The 18,674-nt window shown below is 42.9% G+C and overlaps 1 protein-coding gene across 3 annotated transcripts in view; it reads right to left on the bottom strand.

Annotated features, from left to right (window-relative positions):
* Nucleotides 1-18,674, bottom strand: part of OTUD7A (OTU deubiquitinase 7A) — a 213,649-nt gene that overhangs the window by 18,772 nt on the left and 176,203 nt on the right. For all 3 annotated transcript variants that reach the window (XM_084816691.1, XM_084816692.1, XM_084816690.1), the window contains 4 exons: nt 15,361-15,488; nt 14,481-14,593; nt 7,959-8,086; nt 2,489-2,638 (listed from right to left, as the gene is read on the bottom strand). In XM_084816691.1, coding sequence (XP_084672817.1) covers nt 2,489-2,638; nt 7,959-8,086; nt 14,481-14,593; nt 15,361-15,488 — 519 coding nt within the window. The remainder of the gene's footprint in view (nt 1-2,488; nt 2,639-7,958; nt 8,087-14,480; nt 14,594-15,360; nt 15,489-18,674) is intronic.

Here is an 18,674-nt window from a genome sequence, read left to right as displayed (position 1 = left end):
TTAGTGGTTTTCCCTACGTTCTTCAATTTAAGCCAAAATTTTGCAACAAGAAGCTTATGTGAGCCACAGTCAGCTTCAGGTCTTGTTTTTACTGACTGTATAGAGCTTCTCCATCTTTGGCTGCAAAGTACATAATCAATCTGATTTTGATACTGACCATCTGGTGATGTCCATGTGTAGAGTCGTCTCTTGTGCTGTTGGAAAAGCGAGTTTGCTATGATCAGCGTGTTCTCTTGGCAAAACTCTATTAGCCTTTGTCCTGCTTCATTTTGTACACCAAGGCCACGCTTGCCTGTTATCCCGGTTATTTCTGGACTTCCTACTTTCGCATTCCAATCCCCTATGATGAAAAGGACATCTTTTTTTGGTGTTAGTTCTAGAAGGTGTTGTAGGTCTTCATAGCATCGATCAACCTCAGCTTCTTCGGCCTCAGTGGTTGGGGCATAGACTTGAATTACTGTGATGTTGAATGCTTTGCCTTGGATTCGTACTGAGATCATTCTATTGTTTCTGAGATTGTACCCCAGTACTGAGGTTTCCACCCTTTTGTTGACTATGAGTGCTACTCCATTTCTTCTAAGGGATACTTGCCCACAGTAGTAGATATAATGGTCACCTGAATTAAATTCGCCCATGCTTGTCCATTTTAGTTCGCTGATTCCCAAGATGTCGATGTTCAATCTTGCCATCTCACGTTTGACCACCTCCAGCTTACCTTGATTCATTGATCTTACATTCCAGGTTCCTAAACAATATTGTTCTTTACAGCATCGGACTTTCTTTTCACCACCAGACACATGCACAGCTAAGTGTCCTTTCGGCTTTGGGCCAGCCGCTTCACTCTTCCTGGCGCTACTTGGAAATTGCTCTTCCCCAGTAGTATATTGGACACCTTCCGACCTGAGGGGCTCATCTTCCGGCGTCATCTCTTTTAGCCTTGTGATACGTTCCATGGGGTTTTCTTGGCAAGAATACTGGAGTGGGTTGCCATTTCCTTCTCCAGTGGACCACATTTTGTCAGAACTCTCTGCCATGACCTGTCCGTCTTGGGTGGCCCTGCACGGCATAGCTTATGGCTTCACTGAGTTATGCAAGCCCCTTCGCCACAACAAGGCAGTGATCCATGAAGGGGATAAATTCTGGTACACAGTTCTAAATAGCCCAAACTTTAAATTATGCACATAACATTAAACCATAATTTAACTGTCGGAAATTAGACTGGGTGAGCTTTGGGCTCACACACTCCCCTGTACCCTTTCCACCTTTGATGCAGCTGCAAAGCATCTGCTTCCTGGTTTAAACTAACCACAGTTTATTGTCATGTGTTTAAAGTCGGGTATGTAAGCCCACAACCTGTACCATGCAACCAATCCAGATCAGGGCTCTGCATTGGTTTCCTGCTGAAAGTCCTCCCCCACTCCCAGCTGCTATTTGTCCCTGAAGGTGCTATTTGTTTTGGACTAGGCATCTTAGGGTTTTCCCCCTAAATATTTCTGTTCTTTTGTTAACCTTGGTGTTCCGTCAAGCATGGTGATACCTCCCTCTTCTTTCTTAGTGGCCCTATTTTGGCTACAATCCTGTTGGTACTCAGCACCTAAGTTTGCTACTAGGAGAAGTGATAGCTTGTTTCCCATTTTGTGCTCAGCCCCTTAGAAAAGTTTCTCAAAAGTGGAACAATAGAATCCATTTTGTGACCTTTCAGAGTAGGTAAAGGGTTTGTCTGCATTGCAGCCTACTGCCATGCTAGCTTGTGTGGTGCTGGTTCATTGGTCCTTCTACTCTTCCAACTGGTGTTTAATTAAAAGCAAACTCTCTATTACCACAGCAGTGGGCACTTCTATGCTAAAGGATAGGTTTCACATGAGAAGTGACATATAAACATTGCAAATAAATAACTAAATAAATAGATTCTCCCCAAGTTTTCTTAGCATTGTTTTCTTCCACCCCATTCCTGGCTGTTCTGTTATGGTTATCTGTAATAAAATATATAGCTTTACTTGCCTACAATCTCCAGAGTTCTTCTATTTTTACATTTTGTTTTCAAAAAACCCTCTGAGAATTGAGTACAAGAACACATACATTCCTACCCAAACAAAGCACAATAAAGAAAACTGGAAATGGATGTACAAGATGTACTTCTACCTTTTGTGTAAGGCAGAATGCATGACGGCACCAGAAGTAAAAACATAGGAGGTCAGAATTCTGCTCCGTGTCTAGTCACATACCACTAAGGATGGATAAGTACAGTTAACTTGGAATTACCAAAGCCACCAATTATACTGGCAATGCTCCAAAATATTGCACTGTGACCCACACAAGTACAGCTCTCAGGGATTCCTATGAACAGATGTTTCTCATATAAAAACTAGAGATCAGGCACTCCAACTCAGCACTGGACTGAAGTAAGTGCATATAGCAGGCCACCCCACAGACAGCATCCCTGCATTCCTCTCGATTACAAAGCCATTTACGTTCATACTCAACATACCTTGTTCCCTCTGTTGATCTTTTTGTTCCATAGACACAAGAGCAGAGAAATGTGCTTGATCATAGGCAAGGACTAGGGGTGAGCAATGACATCGGTTAGGCATGACTTCCAAAGGCAAGTAAATTCCACCAAATGGAATTGGTGCAAATGCTGTGAAGAGAAACCAAGTTTTTGGAAATAAGGTATAAACCTTTGGATGGACAGACTAAGAAAAATAGATGTCTTTTAATATTGATGCATTGCATTTCATTCATTTCACATCCGTCATAGAGGCCATTCAGAGTTAACAATCAGCAGCACAGCAGAACAGAAATCCAGAATACCTTAGTATCAGGAATCCGCAAACCCAGGTCTGCAGAGCTTGTGACCTACCAAATCATATGCAACCCACTGGTCACGTAAACTGGTCCACCAGGTGCTGGACAAGATGACCTACCAAGCTGCTTTTTTTAATTAACATTGTCTGATCATTGGTTTGGCTATTTAGTAACTTACTTAAATCCTCTTAGTACAGCCTTTCATTTGGTTAAAATTCCAGGGTAGTGTACAACACGATATAAACAACAACAATAAAAAACAGCTACAGCTCTTAATTCTTAAAAACATACACAAGTTAAAGTGTATTGTGACAAAAACATTTTAGCCTGAAGCTGGAAAGACTGCCACATGGGTACCAGGTCAGCCTCTGTAGGGAAGGTATTCCATAGTTGGGGTGCCACAGCCAAGGAAGCCCTTTCCTTTGTCGACACTTATTGTACCTCAGATAGAGGCACCTCAGGAGGGGCCTTGGCAGAAGATCTTAGTGCACAGCCAGGTTGATATGGGAAGAGGTGCTCCTTCAGGTATTTGGATTCCAAGCCATTTAGGGTGTTAGATATAAGTACCAGAATTGGGCCTGGAAGCAATAAGTTATTTTAAACTGGTGTACTATGCTGTACCAGCCAAAACTCTGGCAGTCATATTCTGCACCAATTGAAGCTTCTGAGACATCTTCAAGGGCAGCCCTACTTATTACGTAGTCTATGCACAGTTACAAGAATATGAATCACTGTGCCCAGAAATGGATGTTACCAGCAAACCAGCCAAAGCTGGCAAAAAGCACTCTGTGACCCTGAGGCCACCTCTACAGTCTCACCTGGCTTAGATGACAAAGAGAAATAGAGCTGGATGTCATCAACATACTCATGGTACTTCACCCCAAATCCATGGATGACCTCACCCAGTAATTTCACATACATGTTACAGTGTGTGTGCATGTGTTGAGGCAAGATGGCCCCCCATGGAAGCTTGTAGCATGAATATCACAGGGTTGAACAGGAATCCCCCAATGCTACTTTGTGGAACCATGTAGATAGGGGTGGAACCCCTATATTGCCATGCCTCCCACACCTATCCCACAGAGTTGGTCCAGGAGGATACCATAGGTGATGATATCAAAAGCCACTGAGAGATCAAGGAGAATTAACAGGGTCATATTCCCCCTTGTCTCTTTCCCTACAAAGGTAATCCATCAGGGTGATGAAGGGTATTTCAATGCCAAAGCCAGACTTGAAACTGGATTGAAATGGGTCAAGATAATCTATCTTATCCACCTGCACGAGCACCTTGTGCAGAAAGAGAATATCTGTGATGAAGCAATTATTGTTACAATCTTCTGGGTCCACAGAGGAGAGGCCGTTCAACCACCTCCTTCAATGTGACTGGGATCACTCCCTCTTCCAACGAGGCATTAATCCTGGAACCATGCAGTCAACCCCCTTGCTAGATATAATTAGCCAAGATGGGCAGTGGTCAAGTACACATGTGGCCAGCTAACCTGCGCCGAACACCAAGGTCAGAGAAGCTACTCAGTTTATCTGAGAGAGTTTCCATGACCTCTCTTCTCTAGAGAGGATACAAGTTAGAACTTATTTAGAACAGCAGCAATCTCATTGGTGCAAAGACCTATGTAAATGTACTTACTGATGACATTTCTACACAGTGGTGTAGTGGAGGCAGGGCTCACAGGGACACAGCCCCTGCACTTTTTCATTAGCAGGGACTCTGATGTCATCTGCCACCCACTCAGAATTCCCTGTTCCCTCTGAGCTTAGCTGCAATCCTCACTGTAGCTGTGGGGGGAATGAATTTTCCAAGCAACAATATATTGTTCCATGTTGGAATGCAAAGTATTTGGGATGACTTGGTCTGGAATGGGCAATTAAGACCTATTCACTTTACCAAAGATGTGCTCCTGGTGGAGATGACAACTCCTAGAACTGGTTTGTTGATATGGATCGACACAGCTGCCTGAAATTTTTGGGACTGCCCTTGAAGACTGTCACAATGAGCTCCTGAATTTTCAAATTTACCACTACACCACTGTGCGCGTGCATGTGTGATTCAATCCAGCTGGGTGTGTGGATGTTTCTGTTGGAGGGGGAGGGAGGAGATATAATGAAGGAGCTTAGGGAAGGCTAATGGGTAATGATGGGGTGCTAAGGGAGTGTGCAAGGGGGCTGTTTAAATGAGAAAGGATCTGTCCATGAGGGCTGAGTTGAGAGGGTGAAGCTTCCATAGAGTATTATATTTTGAAAACCTAAAATATTTGTGTTTGAGTGAGTGAGTGAGTGAGTGAAAAAGATTTTAACACCCCTGCAGTTTTTCTCAGATGTCCAATTGAAATACCCCTGCCTTACTCTCAGCTGCACTGTTTCTGGATCCCAGTTGAAGGCTGTGTATCTGACAAGCTTGTATAATCTTAGAAGGGGGCGTGGTTGTGACAAAGGGACCCTGCATTTCTGAATTTGCCACTACTGTTTCTGCACATCATAACTGACTGGTTCTTTGAAAAGCTATTTCTAGAATCCAAAAGGGAAGGAATCAGACTTCAGCTGAGGAAGTGATTTGATTCTTGGGAACAGACCAGATATATGCAGCTTGCTCCTTACCCACTTATAACTACAAGTGAACCTGTGCATATGTTTGCTTCTAATGAGGGAACATGAGAAATGACGCATCCCAGAAGCTGAAATTGCTTGACGCCACTGTTATTGCAGTGTCTGGGGAGGTGTCCAGTGTTCTGTCTGGTTGTGTTTCTTGGGATCAGTTTCAGTTGTTGCAGCCTGATAATGTGGACACGACACTTGAATCAGTCTGTCCCACCACATGTAACCTTGACCCTTGCCCATTCTGGCTAATACGATCTAGCAGGGATGGATTGATTGGGTGGGTCCAGGGGGTGGTAAATGCTTCACTCTGTCGGTGGGTGGTGGTGGTGCCTGCTGCCTTGAAAGAGGCTGTAGTGCACCCTCTCATGAAGACCACCTCCCTGGACCCAGAGGTATGTGAGAACTATCACCCCATTGCTAGTATTCCCTTTTTGGGCAAGGTGCTTGAGCGTGTGGTGGTTGAGCAGCTTCAGACTTTCTTGGAAGAAACTGATTACCTGGACCCATTTCAGTCTGGTTTCAGGCCCGGGTATGGCACTGAAAAGGCCTTGGTTGCTCTGACGACCTACTCTGGGTGAAAGATGGGGGAGTGCTACCCTGTTGATCTTCCTGGATCTCTCAGCAGCTTTCGATACCACTGATCATGGTATCTTACTGGATCAGCTCTGCAGGATGGGATTTGGGGGCACTGTGTTACAGTGGTTCTGTTCCTACCTGCAGGGCTGATTCCAGAGAGTGGTACTGGGGGATTCCTGCTCTACCCCATGGCTATTAAGCTGTGGGGTGCCACAGGGTTCTATTCTATCCCCCATGCTGTTCAACATGTATATGAAGCCACTGGGGGAGGTCATTAGGAGTTTTGGGGTGGGGTGTCACCAGTACGCCGATGATACTCAGCTCTATTTCTCCTTGTCTGTGGAGTCGGCTGAGGTGGTGCAGGTGCTGGACCAGTGCCTGGAAGCTATAATGGGCTGGATGAGGGCCAATAAACTGAAGCTAAATCCTGACAAGATGGAAGCTCTGTGGATTGGTGGTTCCTGAGTGTGGGAATTGGGTAAGTTACCTGTCCTGGATGGGGTTGCACTCCCTCTGAAGGAGCAGGTGTGTAGCTTATTTATTTATTTAATTTATTAATTGCCCATCTGGCTGGTCACCCAGCCACTCTGGGCGATGTACAAAGCATATAATAAAACAGTTTAAAACAATAAAATTCTACAATAAAAACATTTTCTAAAATACCCTAACCCACCCCAAATGCCTGCCTGAACAACCACGTTTTTAATGCACGGTGGAAGCTCATTAAAGAGGGGGCATGGCGGAGTTCCCTAGGGAGGGAGTTCCACAGAGGATCCAGGTGGATTCTGTGGCCCGGAGTACTTGGGGCCAACTTCAGCTGATCCACCAGCTACGGCCTTTCATGGATAGGGATAACCTAGCCACAGTAGTACATACGCTGGTAACTTCCCAATTAGACTACTGCAATGCACTTTATGTGGGGCTGCCCTTGAAGATAGCCCGGAAATTGCAACTAGTGCAAAATGCAGTAGCTAGGCTGCTGACTGGAATATCTCATAAAGATCACATAACACTGGTTTTAAAGGAATTGCACTGGCTGCCAATACGCTTCCGGTCAGAATTCAAGGTCCTGGTGATGACATTTAAAGCCCTCAGAAGCTTGGGACCTTGATATCTGAGGGAGCGCCTCTCCCTGTATATGCCTGCCCAAGGACTCAGATCTGTTGGAGGGGCTCTCCTCTGCATCCCACCAGAGTGAGACATACACTATGGTGGGACGTGGGAGAGGGCCTTCTCTGCTGTGGCACCTTGGAGGCCCAATTGGCATGTACATTGGTTTCATTTTTGGCACCAAGTAAAAACATGGCTTTTTACACAAAGGCTTTTAGGGCTAAATGCATTCCCTAAAGTAACACACTGTTTTAACTGCTTTATTGTTTTAGATTTTAATTGGTATTTGTTTATTTAATGGTTTAATATGTTTTTAGCTGTTTAAATTATTTATTGTTTTACAGTGTTTAAATTGATTTTATCTGTACACCGCCCTTAGATCTTAATGATATAGAGTGGGATACAAATGTTTTAAATAAATAAAAATAATAATAAATGATCCCAAAAGCAACTACATTTGCCACCTCTCACTCACCCTCTCCTTGCCTGAAGTGTTGGGGGAGGGCACAGCAGGAAGGGGGATGTTGAGGCATGGCTGCCTGTAGCTGCTTTGGAGACTGGCTGCTACTAGAATGCTTCTTTCCAATAAGGGGCAAAGGTATGAAACACCAGGACCAAAATTGTATGGCAGGGACACGCTGTGACAGAATAAACACCAATAGTGGGTATTTCGCCACCATCTTAATCCCTGCTCACTTACATGAAGCATTTGAATTTTGTTTTTTGCCATTTTGGCCCAATATTTAACTTCTACAACGTTAGATCTCATACCCATTAGGTATCAGTTGAACAAAGTTCCCATTGGAATGAGATGATACAGTTAACAACAGGTATAAGTTATCAAAAAGACTAACCTTCTCCTCCTGAGTCTCGTAACATTGTATCTGCAACAACAACAATCGGTCGCCTTAATATATGTGCTAGGACAAAAACATGGAATTCCTCTAGGCTCTCATATACTGGATCTTCAGAATTGTCCACTCTAGAAAACCAAGCACAATGGCATATCATTCAGAATTGAAGACTTTTTCACCCCTCTCCCTACAGTTACTAATCATGCAAAATTGTTTATATGCTCTGTCCCACATAAAAGATATACATAAAAGCACATAACATCTTTACAACTCTCAAATCATTTAAAACACAAGATGGAAATAAAACCAAATTTATCTACAACAGCAAACGTCTGTTGAAATAACTTCTTACATTGTTTCCAGAAGGCATAAACTCAGGATAGCTAAATGTTGAACTTAGATCCATATAACAGAGAACAAAATATACACATAGTGCATCAGCTGAGGAAGGCATGAAAATGCAAAACAGGCATTTCTCCCTTTACACAGCAGCGGTTACTAGGAAAGGATTGGGCTCCATTTCCATTTAATTTAAAGAGAAATATGATGATCCTCTGGAAGTAATAACCTGGACTGTATCACGAATGGCTGGGAGCTAGAAGAGACTGCCCCACACATACCAACATATCCCCAAGTATACTGTGTTGGATCCTGACTAAGGGTACAATCCTATGGCCACTAGACAGCGGCTAGATGGCCGCAGAATTTTTCATTTTCTGGGAACTGAGCTTGGAGCCAGCACTCCAAGGTCAGTTCCCAGAAAACTGACTCCCCTGCCTTGCTCCCACTGCCTCATAGGGGGCACAGTTTGTCTCCGGCTCTGCGCTAGGAAGAGCAGCGAGGAGTGGGGGGAAAGGGGACATTCCTAGGGGTGGGGAGGGTGGAAGCGCTGTTATCATGCTTCTTATGCACAATCTGGCCTTCCCCTCCCCCTCACACTCCAAGGTGCCCTGGCTAGACAGCTAAAATCAGCTGTCTAGCTGCAAATGCAGGGCGGTTGGAGCGTGGAGGAGAAGATCCCCTCCGCGCTCCGCCCACCCTGCACTAGATAGTCGGTCGCCTCTGAGTTTGGAGGCAGCTGACTATCACCATAGGATTGCGCCCTAAGTCAGTTGGACTTAAGCCCCACTGAAATCAATGGGACAAGTTAGTCATTGATCTCAATGGGAACTAAGTTCAACTAACGTAGGCTGGATTCAACCCATTGTACTTTTCTGTGTATTTTAATTGTAACCTAATTTAGGGGACAAGCATGTCTGAAAAGGGAGTATAAAACTGATAAATAATAATAACAAACTTGGTTGTATGCACCATTATCAACCGATGCCCTCTGTATGTATTGTTCTCTAGTATCTATATCCAAATGCATAACCCAGCCTGAAAAGCTGCCCTCAGGGTGGATTCAGATGTTATGATTGTGGCATGCCTGTGGCCAAGCCAACACTTCTATGTGGAGGGTTTCCCATGCCAAAGCCATAACATGTGGTCACTGTTTTGCATCAGTCTTCCTTTCTGCAACTCCCTGCACCGAAAGTAAAAAAAAAAAAACATTTAGAGGTCAAGTTTTCATTTGAACACGTGCAGAACTGGCATCTTAAAAATGTCAACTTTCATGTTACTTAGTATGAGCTCAGTACTGTTGATAGTGTCTATCTGCTATAAAAGCTACCTTGTGTTAAGAGGCAGGGCAGGTTCACACATGCTTTTATAGCAGACACTTGATTATTCAGCACTTGGTAACTAGCAGCTGAATGTGTCAACTGACTCCACTGAAAAACATTGTGTTTGAGGCGATATGAGAAGTCTAGCTGTAGTGTTTGATCTGTGAAGTATCATTCAGATATGCAAGTCACTACTTGATACAGCATCCAAAAAGTGAGTATGGACGTGTAAACCAACCTGCAGATTTGGGGGGAACAGAAGGGAATAATCATCACCACCTTGACCTACATCTTACTAACCAGAACTGAAAGGGCTGGAACAGATGTCCTTATGTTAGTTGGTAATAAATCTTGGTTGTTGCACTGTGGTAACATCCTACTAAGTATGTTTGCTGGCAATTTCATATTGTGAAATTCCTGTCTTGGTGAAAAAATTGAAAAACACAGGAATGCCAAGAGAAAACTGAAGACCAACTGAGACCTATTTGCCTCTGTCCAGGATCTGGAATAAGGTATGCACTCCTCCTTGTGAGTACGTGTATTTGTATGAACAGTTAATCACAGAAGTCACTCGCAACATCAGAATTGGCAACCTGACACACAAAAGAGTTCTTGAATTCTTCAGAACTCTGGAAGTTGACAACATTTGTACTTTTCTTTTTTAAGAACATGTTTTACTCATAAAAAATATGAAAATGAAAATCCTCACACAACTGGCAATCTTGTCTAGTTTAGAATCTATTATTTCCTCTTCTTTAAAAACAGGAGTTGCTTTGAAGCTAATGCAACTTTGGATGCATCAAGTTTGTTCTCGCACCAAAGAAAGCTGGCTCATCTATAATTCAAAGGCTAACATGCAAATTTTCTTCAGCAACAGTACAGTGAAATAACTGGGAGGGGTTTGGTGCTCAGAAGTCCTCTTGGAGTGTTCTCTCCCCCAAAAGGAACCTGGGTTGAGGGTTCTCATATTTATATTTATGCCTCAGATTTTCAGCTGGGATCCAGGGAAGAGACTGCAGACTCAAAAGTAATTCCACATGTAGGGGTGACTTTTTCACAAGACACGCAGACACAGTCTTAGACTGGGTTCATCCAACAGGATAATCCACACTCAAGGGTTGAGTATGGGTTGAGTGTGGGTTGTCATTGAACCATGGGTTGTTGTGATGTCTGAACCCAGCCACAATAACAAATCATGGTTTGTTAACCACCAACGACCCACAGTTTTCAACCTAACAACAAACCATGCGTTCTCTTCATGAAATGTTGGTGGTTAACAAACCATGGTTTGGTAGCACGGCTGGTTTCAGACAACATGATAACCCACATTTCAACAACTATCTATGGTTCAATGACAATCCACACTCAACCCATACTCAACCCTTGAGTGTGGGTTATCATGTTGTCTGAACCCAGTTTTAGTATACTTTCAGATATTCAGTGAAAGGACAGGTAGATAAGTCCAACCAAAAGGTTAGGCCTATCACTGACTGGTTTGGTTTCCACTGTTTGGCAATTATATAATCTAGCAGCCTTGCTAGAACAGACCAAATGTCCATCTAGTTCAGGGTCCTGTTTCCCATAGTGGTGAACAAGATGCCCACAATCAAGACCCACCTCTGCTGTGAAAGAAGGCCAATAATCTATGATCATCAAATATTAACAATATTTACCATATAAATAATATAATATGTGAACCTATCCTTAGTTATCTCCCTTACAGAACATTGTGTTCAAGCATTTATTAAACCTTGCTACTAATATTGTTCAACATTTACTTAGAGCAAAGAATCTGAAAATAATGTGGCCCCATCTAGAAGTTTCAAAAAATTAGAGCCAAACTACTAAGACCCATGGATTTCCCACTCTTAAAAAAGAAAAATTCATAACAGCCATGTGTGTGAGATGAGCCTGTGTGCCTGTGAAAGGGCCTTTTCTCTGGTAGCCCCCAAATTGTGGCATGTCCTCCCGAGAGAGGTCCACCTTGCACTGATTTTGTTAACTTTTTGGCGATAGCCAAAAAGACCTTTTTATTTTTGTAAATCTTTAAAATTTTTAGCTTGCTACTTGTTTATTCCTCACAATATATTTTAAAGCTGTGTTTTAAAATTGCTCTTCTCTGTGCTACTGAATATATATCTTCTGCTTTTAAAATGCTGGTGTTATTGCTCCTTTTAATTTTTGTTTTTAATCAAGTTACTGGTTTTATTATGTTGTTTTTATTATGTATGTCACCCTGAGAACTTTGACTATAAGTCAACTCGTATATAAAATAAATCAGTAATATTGTGTGGGGTTAAAACTCATATCTGTCAGAACCTAACTGTATGCTATCCAGATGTATATTTGCCTGTGATGGTTTTAGAATGGTTTATCTATTAGTTTCATATAGTATATTTACTATAGTCAGCATTGGAAGAACATAAGAAGAGCCATGCTGGATCAGATCAAGGGTCCATCTAATCCAGCATTCTGTTCTCAGAGGCCAACCAGCTGCCTGTGGAAAACCTACAAGTAGGACATGCGTGCAATGGCACCTGCCCATCCATGTTCTCCAGCAACTGGTGTACATAGGCATATCACCTCTGATCCTAGAAGTATCATTCAGCCATCATGATTAGCAGGCATTGATAACCTTATCTCCCATGAATTTGTCTAATTCCCTTTTAAAGCCATCCAAATTGGTAGCCATCACCACATCTTGTGGTAGCGGATTCCATAATTGAATTAGGTGCTGTGTGAAGAAGTCCTTTCTTTTATCTGTCCTGAATCTCTCAACTATCAACTTCATGGGATGACCCCAGGTTCTAGTTCTATGAGAGGGGAAAAAATATCTTCCCAGACACTTTCTCCACACCATGCATCATTTTCTACACTAAAAAGATCTGGGGGCAGGGGGAAGGCTAAACTTTCCCCTGGTGACTGGCAACTTCCCCTTAAGGAGTACTGATTCACACTTTGAGAACTGTGGTGCTACATATTTAAAATATTTATTAGAGATGTGTGGTATGTGTGTGTTCTGACAGCTTTACTTCTTCAGAAATCAGAAGTGATTTCTTTACGACTGAGCTTTTTTGGCAAATACATCTCAGCACATCTCTAATTGTAGTACATCAATCTCTGCAAAAACATATGGTATGAACAGTCTTGGAAGGACAGAATGAGGTTGAGAAAACTGCTGACAAGGACCTGAAAGCAGCATGGATTAAGCCACCCTCTCAACTCAATGCATGGATGAGAGGGGTTCAGATTTGTTAGGCACTGGGGAACATTCTGGGACAAGCCAGGCCTGTACAAGAGGGCCACTTGAACCAAAATGGAACCACACTGCTGGTGCTAAACATAAAAATGGCAGCAGAGCAGCTTTTAAACTGAACCCTGGTGGAAAGCCGACAGGAGCTGGGAAGCATCTGGTTTGGGCTGAATCATCCCTAAGGGATGAAGATGAAAATGTTCCTGGTTGTCCAAATGGAGATGGGGCGGAAAGAGGCCATGAACATACGGTGAAATATGATAGCTAGTCAAAGAGGCTTAAGTGCTATAGCAGAAGAGGCACATGTCAGAGACATCTGGGGAGGGACACCATGTACAGGTGTTTCTATGTAAAATGCTAGAAGCCTCCAAGCCAAGATGCGAGAGTTGGAGTGCTTGGTTTTAAAGGAGAACCTGGATATAGTGGGCATTATGGAAACCTGGTGGACTGGACAGAACTAGTGGGATATGGTCATCTTGGAATATAAATTCTATAGGTAGGACAGGGAAGGGAGTATTGGAGGAGGTGTTGCTCTTTACATCAAAGAGGGCATGGCACTGAGCAGACTAGAAAACCTAAAAAGAGCAGACTCCTCCACACAAGCACTGCAGGTGACAATACCAGGCTCCAAAACTAATTTAGTACTAGGAATATGCTATTGTCCCCCAGACCAGAATGCTCAGGGTGATTTTAAGATGGAAGACAACATCAGTGAGTTCTCCAAACGAGGAAGTGTTATAATAATGGTTGACTTGAATTACCCCACATTGACTGGATAAATGCATGTTCCATCACAACAAAGAGGTTAAATTTCTTGATGCCCTAAACAACTGTGCCTTAGAATAGTTGGTCATGGAACCAGTCTGGAAACTTCAGCTGGTCCAAAATAGGGCAGCAAGATTGTTAACGGAGACTGGCCAACATTATCACATTATGCCAGTACTTTTCCAGCAGCACTGGCTGCCAGTCCATGTCTAGGCCTAATTCAAAGTGCTGGTATTAATATTCAAAGCCCTAAACAGCTTGGGGCCAGGATATCTGAAGGATCATCTCCTCCCATATGTATCTGCCCAGATCCTAAGATCATCTTCAGGGGTCCTTCTCTGGGAGCCCCTGCCAAAGGAAGTGAGGCAGGTGGCTACCAGGAAGACAGCCTTTTCTGCTGTGGCACACCCTGTAAAATGGGTTTTGAAGCAGAAAACTGTGGGTTTGAAAGAGTAGTTTTGTGTGTTTGGAATTAAGACACACACACACACACACACACACACACACACCCCGACTTGTACTTATGTTCTTGGTCAAGTTACTTTTGTTTTAATCTTACCAGTTTGCCTTCTGGGAAATGGGTGTTTTGTGTAAGTTTGTCTTATGGAAGGTGATCTTACTCTTACAAGAAAAGGTACAGCTTTTGCAACCTTTTAGTTTACCAAATAAGGATTACATAAACTATAATATAGCATTTCCACTGACAGGGACACACCCTATTACTCCAGACACATTTCTGTATGCAGGATATTTAATATAAAATTTCCTTTTCATATTATATTACAAAATATGCTACTGCCAGACCTCTAAAGCAGAAATGGGAACATAGCAATCCACACTTACCCACCACCAGTGCCTCCATTTTTGCTGAAGTGAGTGCGTGGTTCACTTGAAGCCAGTTTTAGCAGTTCATTCCATTCCCGCTCCCATTCTTCTTCTGTATAAACTAACCCCGACTAGGAGAAAGAAGAAAATGTATTGTAAGAAACAAGGAGACAATTATAACTCATACAAGAGAGTGGAGGTGCACTGATTTGTGCACTGACTTCTTAAGACATCTTTAGACTCCTGTTTGCAGAAGTTGTTCTCTGGAACTTTAGTATACAATTGTTTGGACTCAAATGTCCCCTTTTCAAATATAAATTAATTGATCTGCTTGAATGAAGTACATTATCCTGCTTTAAATTAAATGTTCATACATGCAATCTTCTTGGGCTTCTTTTATGCACCTTTTCCTGGAAAGTAAGCCTAAGAACAGGCTAGATCAGGGGAGGGGGACTTCCTGCATAGTAACTCTTCAAGCTCTTCTATAGTGCTTTCAAGTTTTCTCAGGTTGGAGAAATAGATGTTCAGGTTAAAGTCTCCCCAAAATGTTTGTTTCAACCAGCAAAATGGGATCATAAAGAATAATGGAGAAGAAAAAGGAATATTTCTGATACCAAAAGCTGGGCGGTGTAAGTTGAGTGCTTCAGTGTTAAGTGAGATACCAGGACTTGGGCTGGCCTAAGTCACATTTTGTCTCCCGGACTTGTGGGGGATGACTGAAGATATCCAGTGGCATGAGGACAAAGCACCATGCACAGACTCAAAAACATTCTTTATCATAATTCTTTCACATGCACCAGGTGTAACCCTGGCACTAATATGGGACTCCATAACAAACTTGTAAAGAAATTCAAAATTAAGCCCTGGATAAGTTCTTGTCTCTTTGTACCATACACACCTCCTTATTCTGCTGTGTCTGCTGCCACCTCCACCTTCTCTTCAGGGCTTCCCTTTCAGCACCACTTCTCATCATCGTGTAGAGTGCTTTCCGTAACACAAGGTCCCTGTCGTGAAACCCCCACATTCCTAAATGCAGAAAAAAATAGGACGAGTGTTACGCATGAAGTATCAAGATAGAAGCAGCACAAAAAAACACAGGAAGAATAACTAAGGCTGAGCATGCTATAAATCATTTCCCTTGTTCTTCTAACTGGTGTTTAATTCCCTTTCACTATTCTTACATTTTTCAAATAAAAGCTGCAAACATTAAATATGTGAATGAAGAGCAATATTGAATTCAGTTTAAGAGGCCTTCCTAAGAAAAAAGTGTTATGTGGAACACAGTCTTTTGACTCCGCTTTGCTAGATGGACCAAATGCTCCTGATTTTAGCCTTAGAAATTCGGAAGCAGGCCTTGTACTCCTAATGATCAGTAGGGGCTCTGTTGAGCTTTTCAGAAGTAATGATCCAAGGACGTATGGGCTTGCTGTCTCCACAAAAATGGGATTAACATCCTCTGGAACACAAGACCTTCATAAAAAAAACAGAATTCACAATATGTGAATCCTAAAAATACAACCAGCCACAGGTTTTCAAGTTTTAAGATAAGCAAGAGAAAAACCTTAATACAACTAAAGAAAAACACCAGTGCTCTAAGGCTGCAATCCTAAAAGTATATACTTGGAAGTAAATCTCACTGGAAACAGTGGGACTTACTACAGAGGTAGAATGCTTAGGATTGGGCTCTAGTTGTGACAAGCACCACTACAAAGCTGTGAATCTGTTGCCATTACTTTCAGCTCCTTGGATTAAAACATCTTTGCTCCAGAAGAAGCAAGTCCAAAAGTCGTGATTGTTTTGTTCAAATTTAGCACTCTTTCTTGTTAAGATGCATATGAAATCCATTGTGGCCTGGTAACAGGAAGACTGATGTTGATCTTGGAGATCTGGGTACAAGTCCTGCCTCTCTCATGGACTTACTGTGTAGCCTTCACTAAAATAATCTCTTTCAGCCTCAATTTCAATCTTAGAAAATGAGAACAATCATAACCTAAATTACTGGGGTGTTCTGAAAGTGAACTCAATAAAAACAGTAAAGAAAAGCAGCCATATAAATTATACATTTATATGGGAGGAGCACATCAAACCCTCTTTGGTTCATAAGTTCCATAGAAGTCAAAGAGCTCAAGGTGCTGCACTCAATATGCCAACAAATTTGGAACACTCAACAGTGGCCACAAGACTGGAAAAGGTCAGTTTACATTCCAATTCCAAAGAAGGGCAATGCCAAAGAGTGTTCAAACTACCGCACAATTGCGCTCATTTCACATGCCAGCAAGGTGATGCTCAAAATCCTACAAGCTAGGCTTCAGCAGTATGCGAACCGAGAACTACCGGAAGTACAAGCTGGGTTTCGAAGAGGCATAGGAACTAGAGATCAAATCGCCAACATTCGCTGGTTCATGGAGAAAGCAGGAGAATTCCAGAAAAATGTCTATTTCTGCTTCATTGACTACGCTAAAGCCTTTGATTGTGTGGATCACAACAAACTCTGGCAAATTCTTAAAGTGATGGGGGTACCAGACCACCTTACTTGTCTCCTGAGAAACCTCTGAGAGGGTCAAGAAGCAACAGTAAGAACCAGACATGGAACAACCGATTGGTTCCAAATTGGGAAAGGAGTACGACAAGGCTGCATATTGTTGCTCTGCTTATTTAACTTATATGCAGAGTACATCATGAAAAACGCCGGGTTGGATGAATCACAGGTCGGAATTAAGATTGCTGGGAGAATTATCAACAACCTCAGATATGCAGACGATACCACCCTAATGGCAGAAAGCGAAGAGGATCTAAAGAGCCTCTTGTTGAGGGTGAAAGAGGAGAGTGCAAAAGCTGGTTTGAAACTCAACATTAAAAAAACGAAGATCATGGCATCTGTCCCCATCACTTCCTGGCATATAGAAGGGGAAGAAATGGAAGCAGTGACAGATTTTATTTTCTTGGGCTCCAAGATCACCGCAGACGGTGACTGTAGCCATGAAATTAAAAGACGCTTGCTCCTGGGGAGGAAAGCTATGGCAAACCTAGACAGCATAGTAAGAAGCAGAGACATCACCTTGCCAACAAAGGTCTGTCTAATCAAAGCTATGGTTTTCCCAGTAGCTACGTATGGCTGTGAGAGCTGGACTATAAGTAAGGCTGAGTGCCGAAGAATCAATGTTTTTGAACTGTGGTGCTGGAGAAGACTCTTACGAGTCCCCTGGACTACAAGGAGGTCAAATCAGTCAATCCTAAAGGAAATCCACCCTGACTGCTCATTGGAAGGACAGATACTGAAGCTGAAGCGGAAATATTTTGACCACCTAATGCGAAGAGAAAACTCTCTGGAAAAGACACTGATGCTGGGAAAGACTGAAGGCAAAAGGAGAAGGGGACGGCAGAGGATGAGATGGCTAGATAGCATAACTGATGCAATATGGACTTGAGCACACTTCGGGAGAGAGCGCAGGACAGGAAGGCCTGGCGTGCTGTGGTCCATGGGGTCACGAAGAGTCGGACATGACTGAATGACTGAACAACAACAACTTGTTACAGCACTGGCTTCAAATCCCTTCAAATCCCTTCTCCCTCTTGCTGTCTTTCTCACCTCCTTCTTTCAACTCCATCCACTGCCCCCTGCCTCTCTCCATTTTATCTTTGCCTTCAGCATGTGCTTGCCACTCCCAGCTGTTTCCACCCACTGCAAGCTGTAACTCATCAAGGCAGTCACAATGGACCACTCTGGCTTATCAGATTGTGGCCATCCTGGCTAGGCTGATCTCAGTGCCATGGGAGCCTAGGAGGAGGTGGTGAGCCCCAGCAGATCCTCACACTGGCAAATGCCAGATATGCCAGTGGAAGACCTCAGATATATCAGAGGAAAACACTGGTATAGATATGCTGGTAGAAAGGCTGAAATGGGGTGGCACACTTATCCTATACTCCTTCAATCCATGCCTCTGTTGATGCTGCAACTTTACTCTAGCCCAGACCTGGCACAGCAAGTTTCCTTCCCATTGATTGCGATAGAAAAATGTGTGTGTGGGGGTCAAAATAGTTGCCCAAGTGTTGACAATTACTATGCCTATTTCACCACAATAAAGCATAGGACATGGTGTAACTCAGGACTCAATGACAACATCCCCCCCATCAGTATATAAATCCCACACAGGGAGACCATAATTCAGATGTTAGGGCACATACAGTGAGAGCTCACAGGAAGGAACTGTG

Source organism: Heloderma suspectum, chromosome 11, assembly GCF_057233095.1.
Source record: "Heloderma suspectum isolate Gila_16-S chromosome 11, 16-S_ref, whole genome shotgun sequence".
In the NCBI taxonomy this organism is placed as follows: domain Eukaryota; kingdom Metazoa; phylum Chordata; class Lepidosauria; order Squamata; family Helodermatidae; genus Heloderma; species Heloderma suspectum.
Note: the sequence above shows the minus strand (reverse complement) of the source record. Positions and strands in the feature narration are given on the sequence as shown.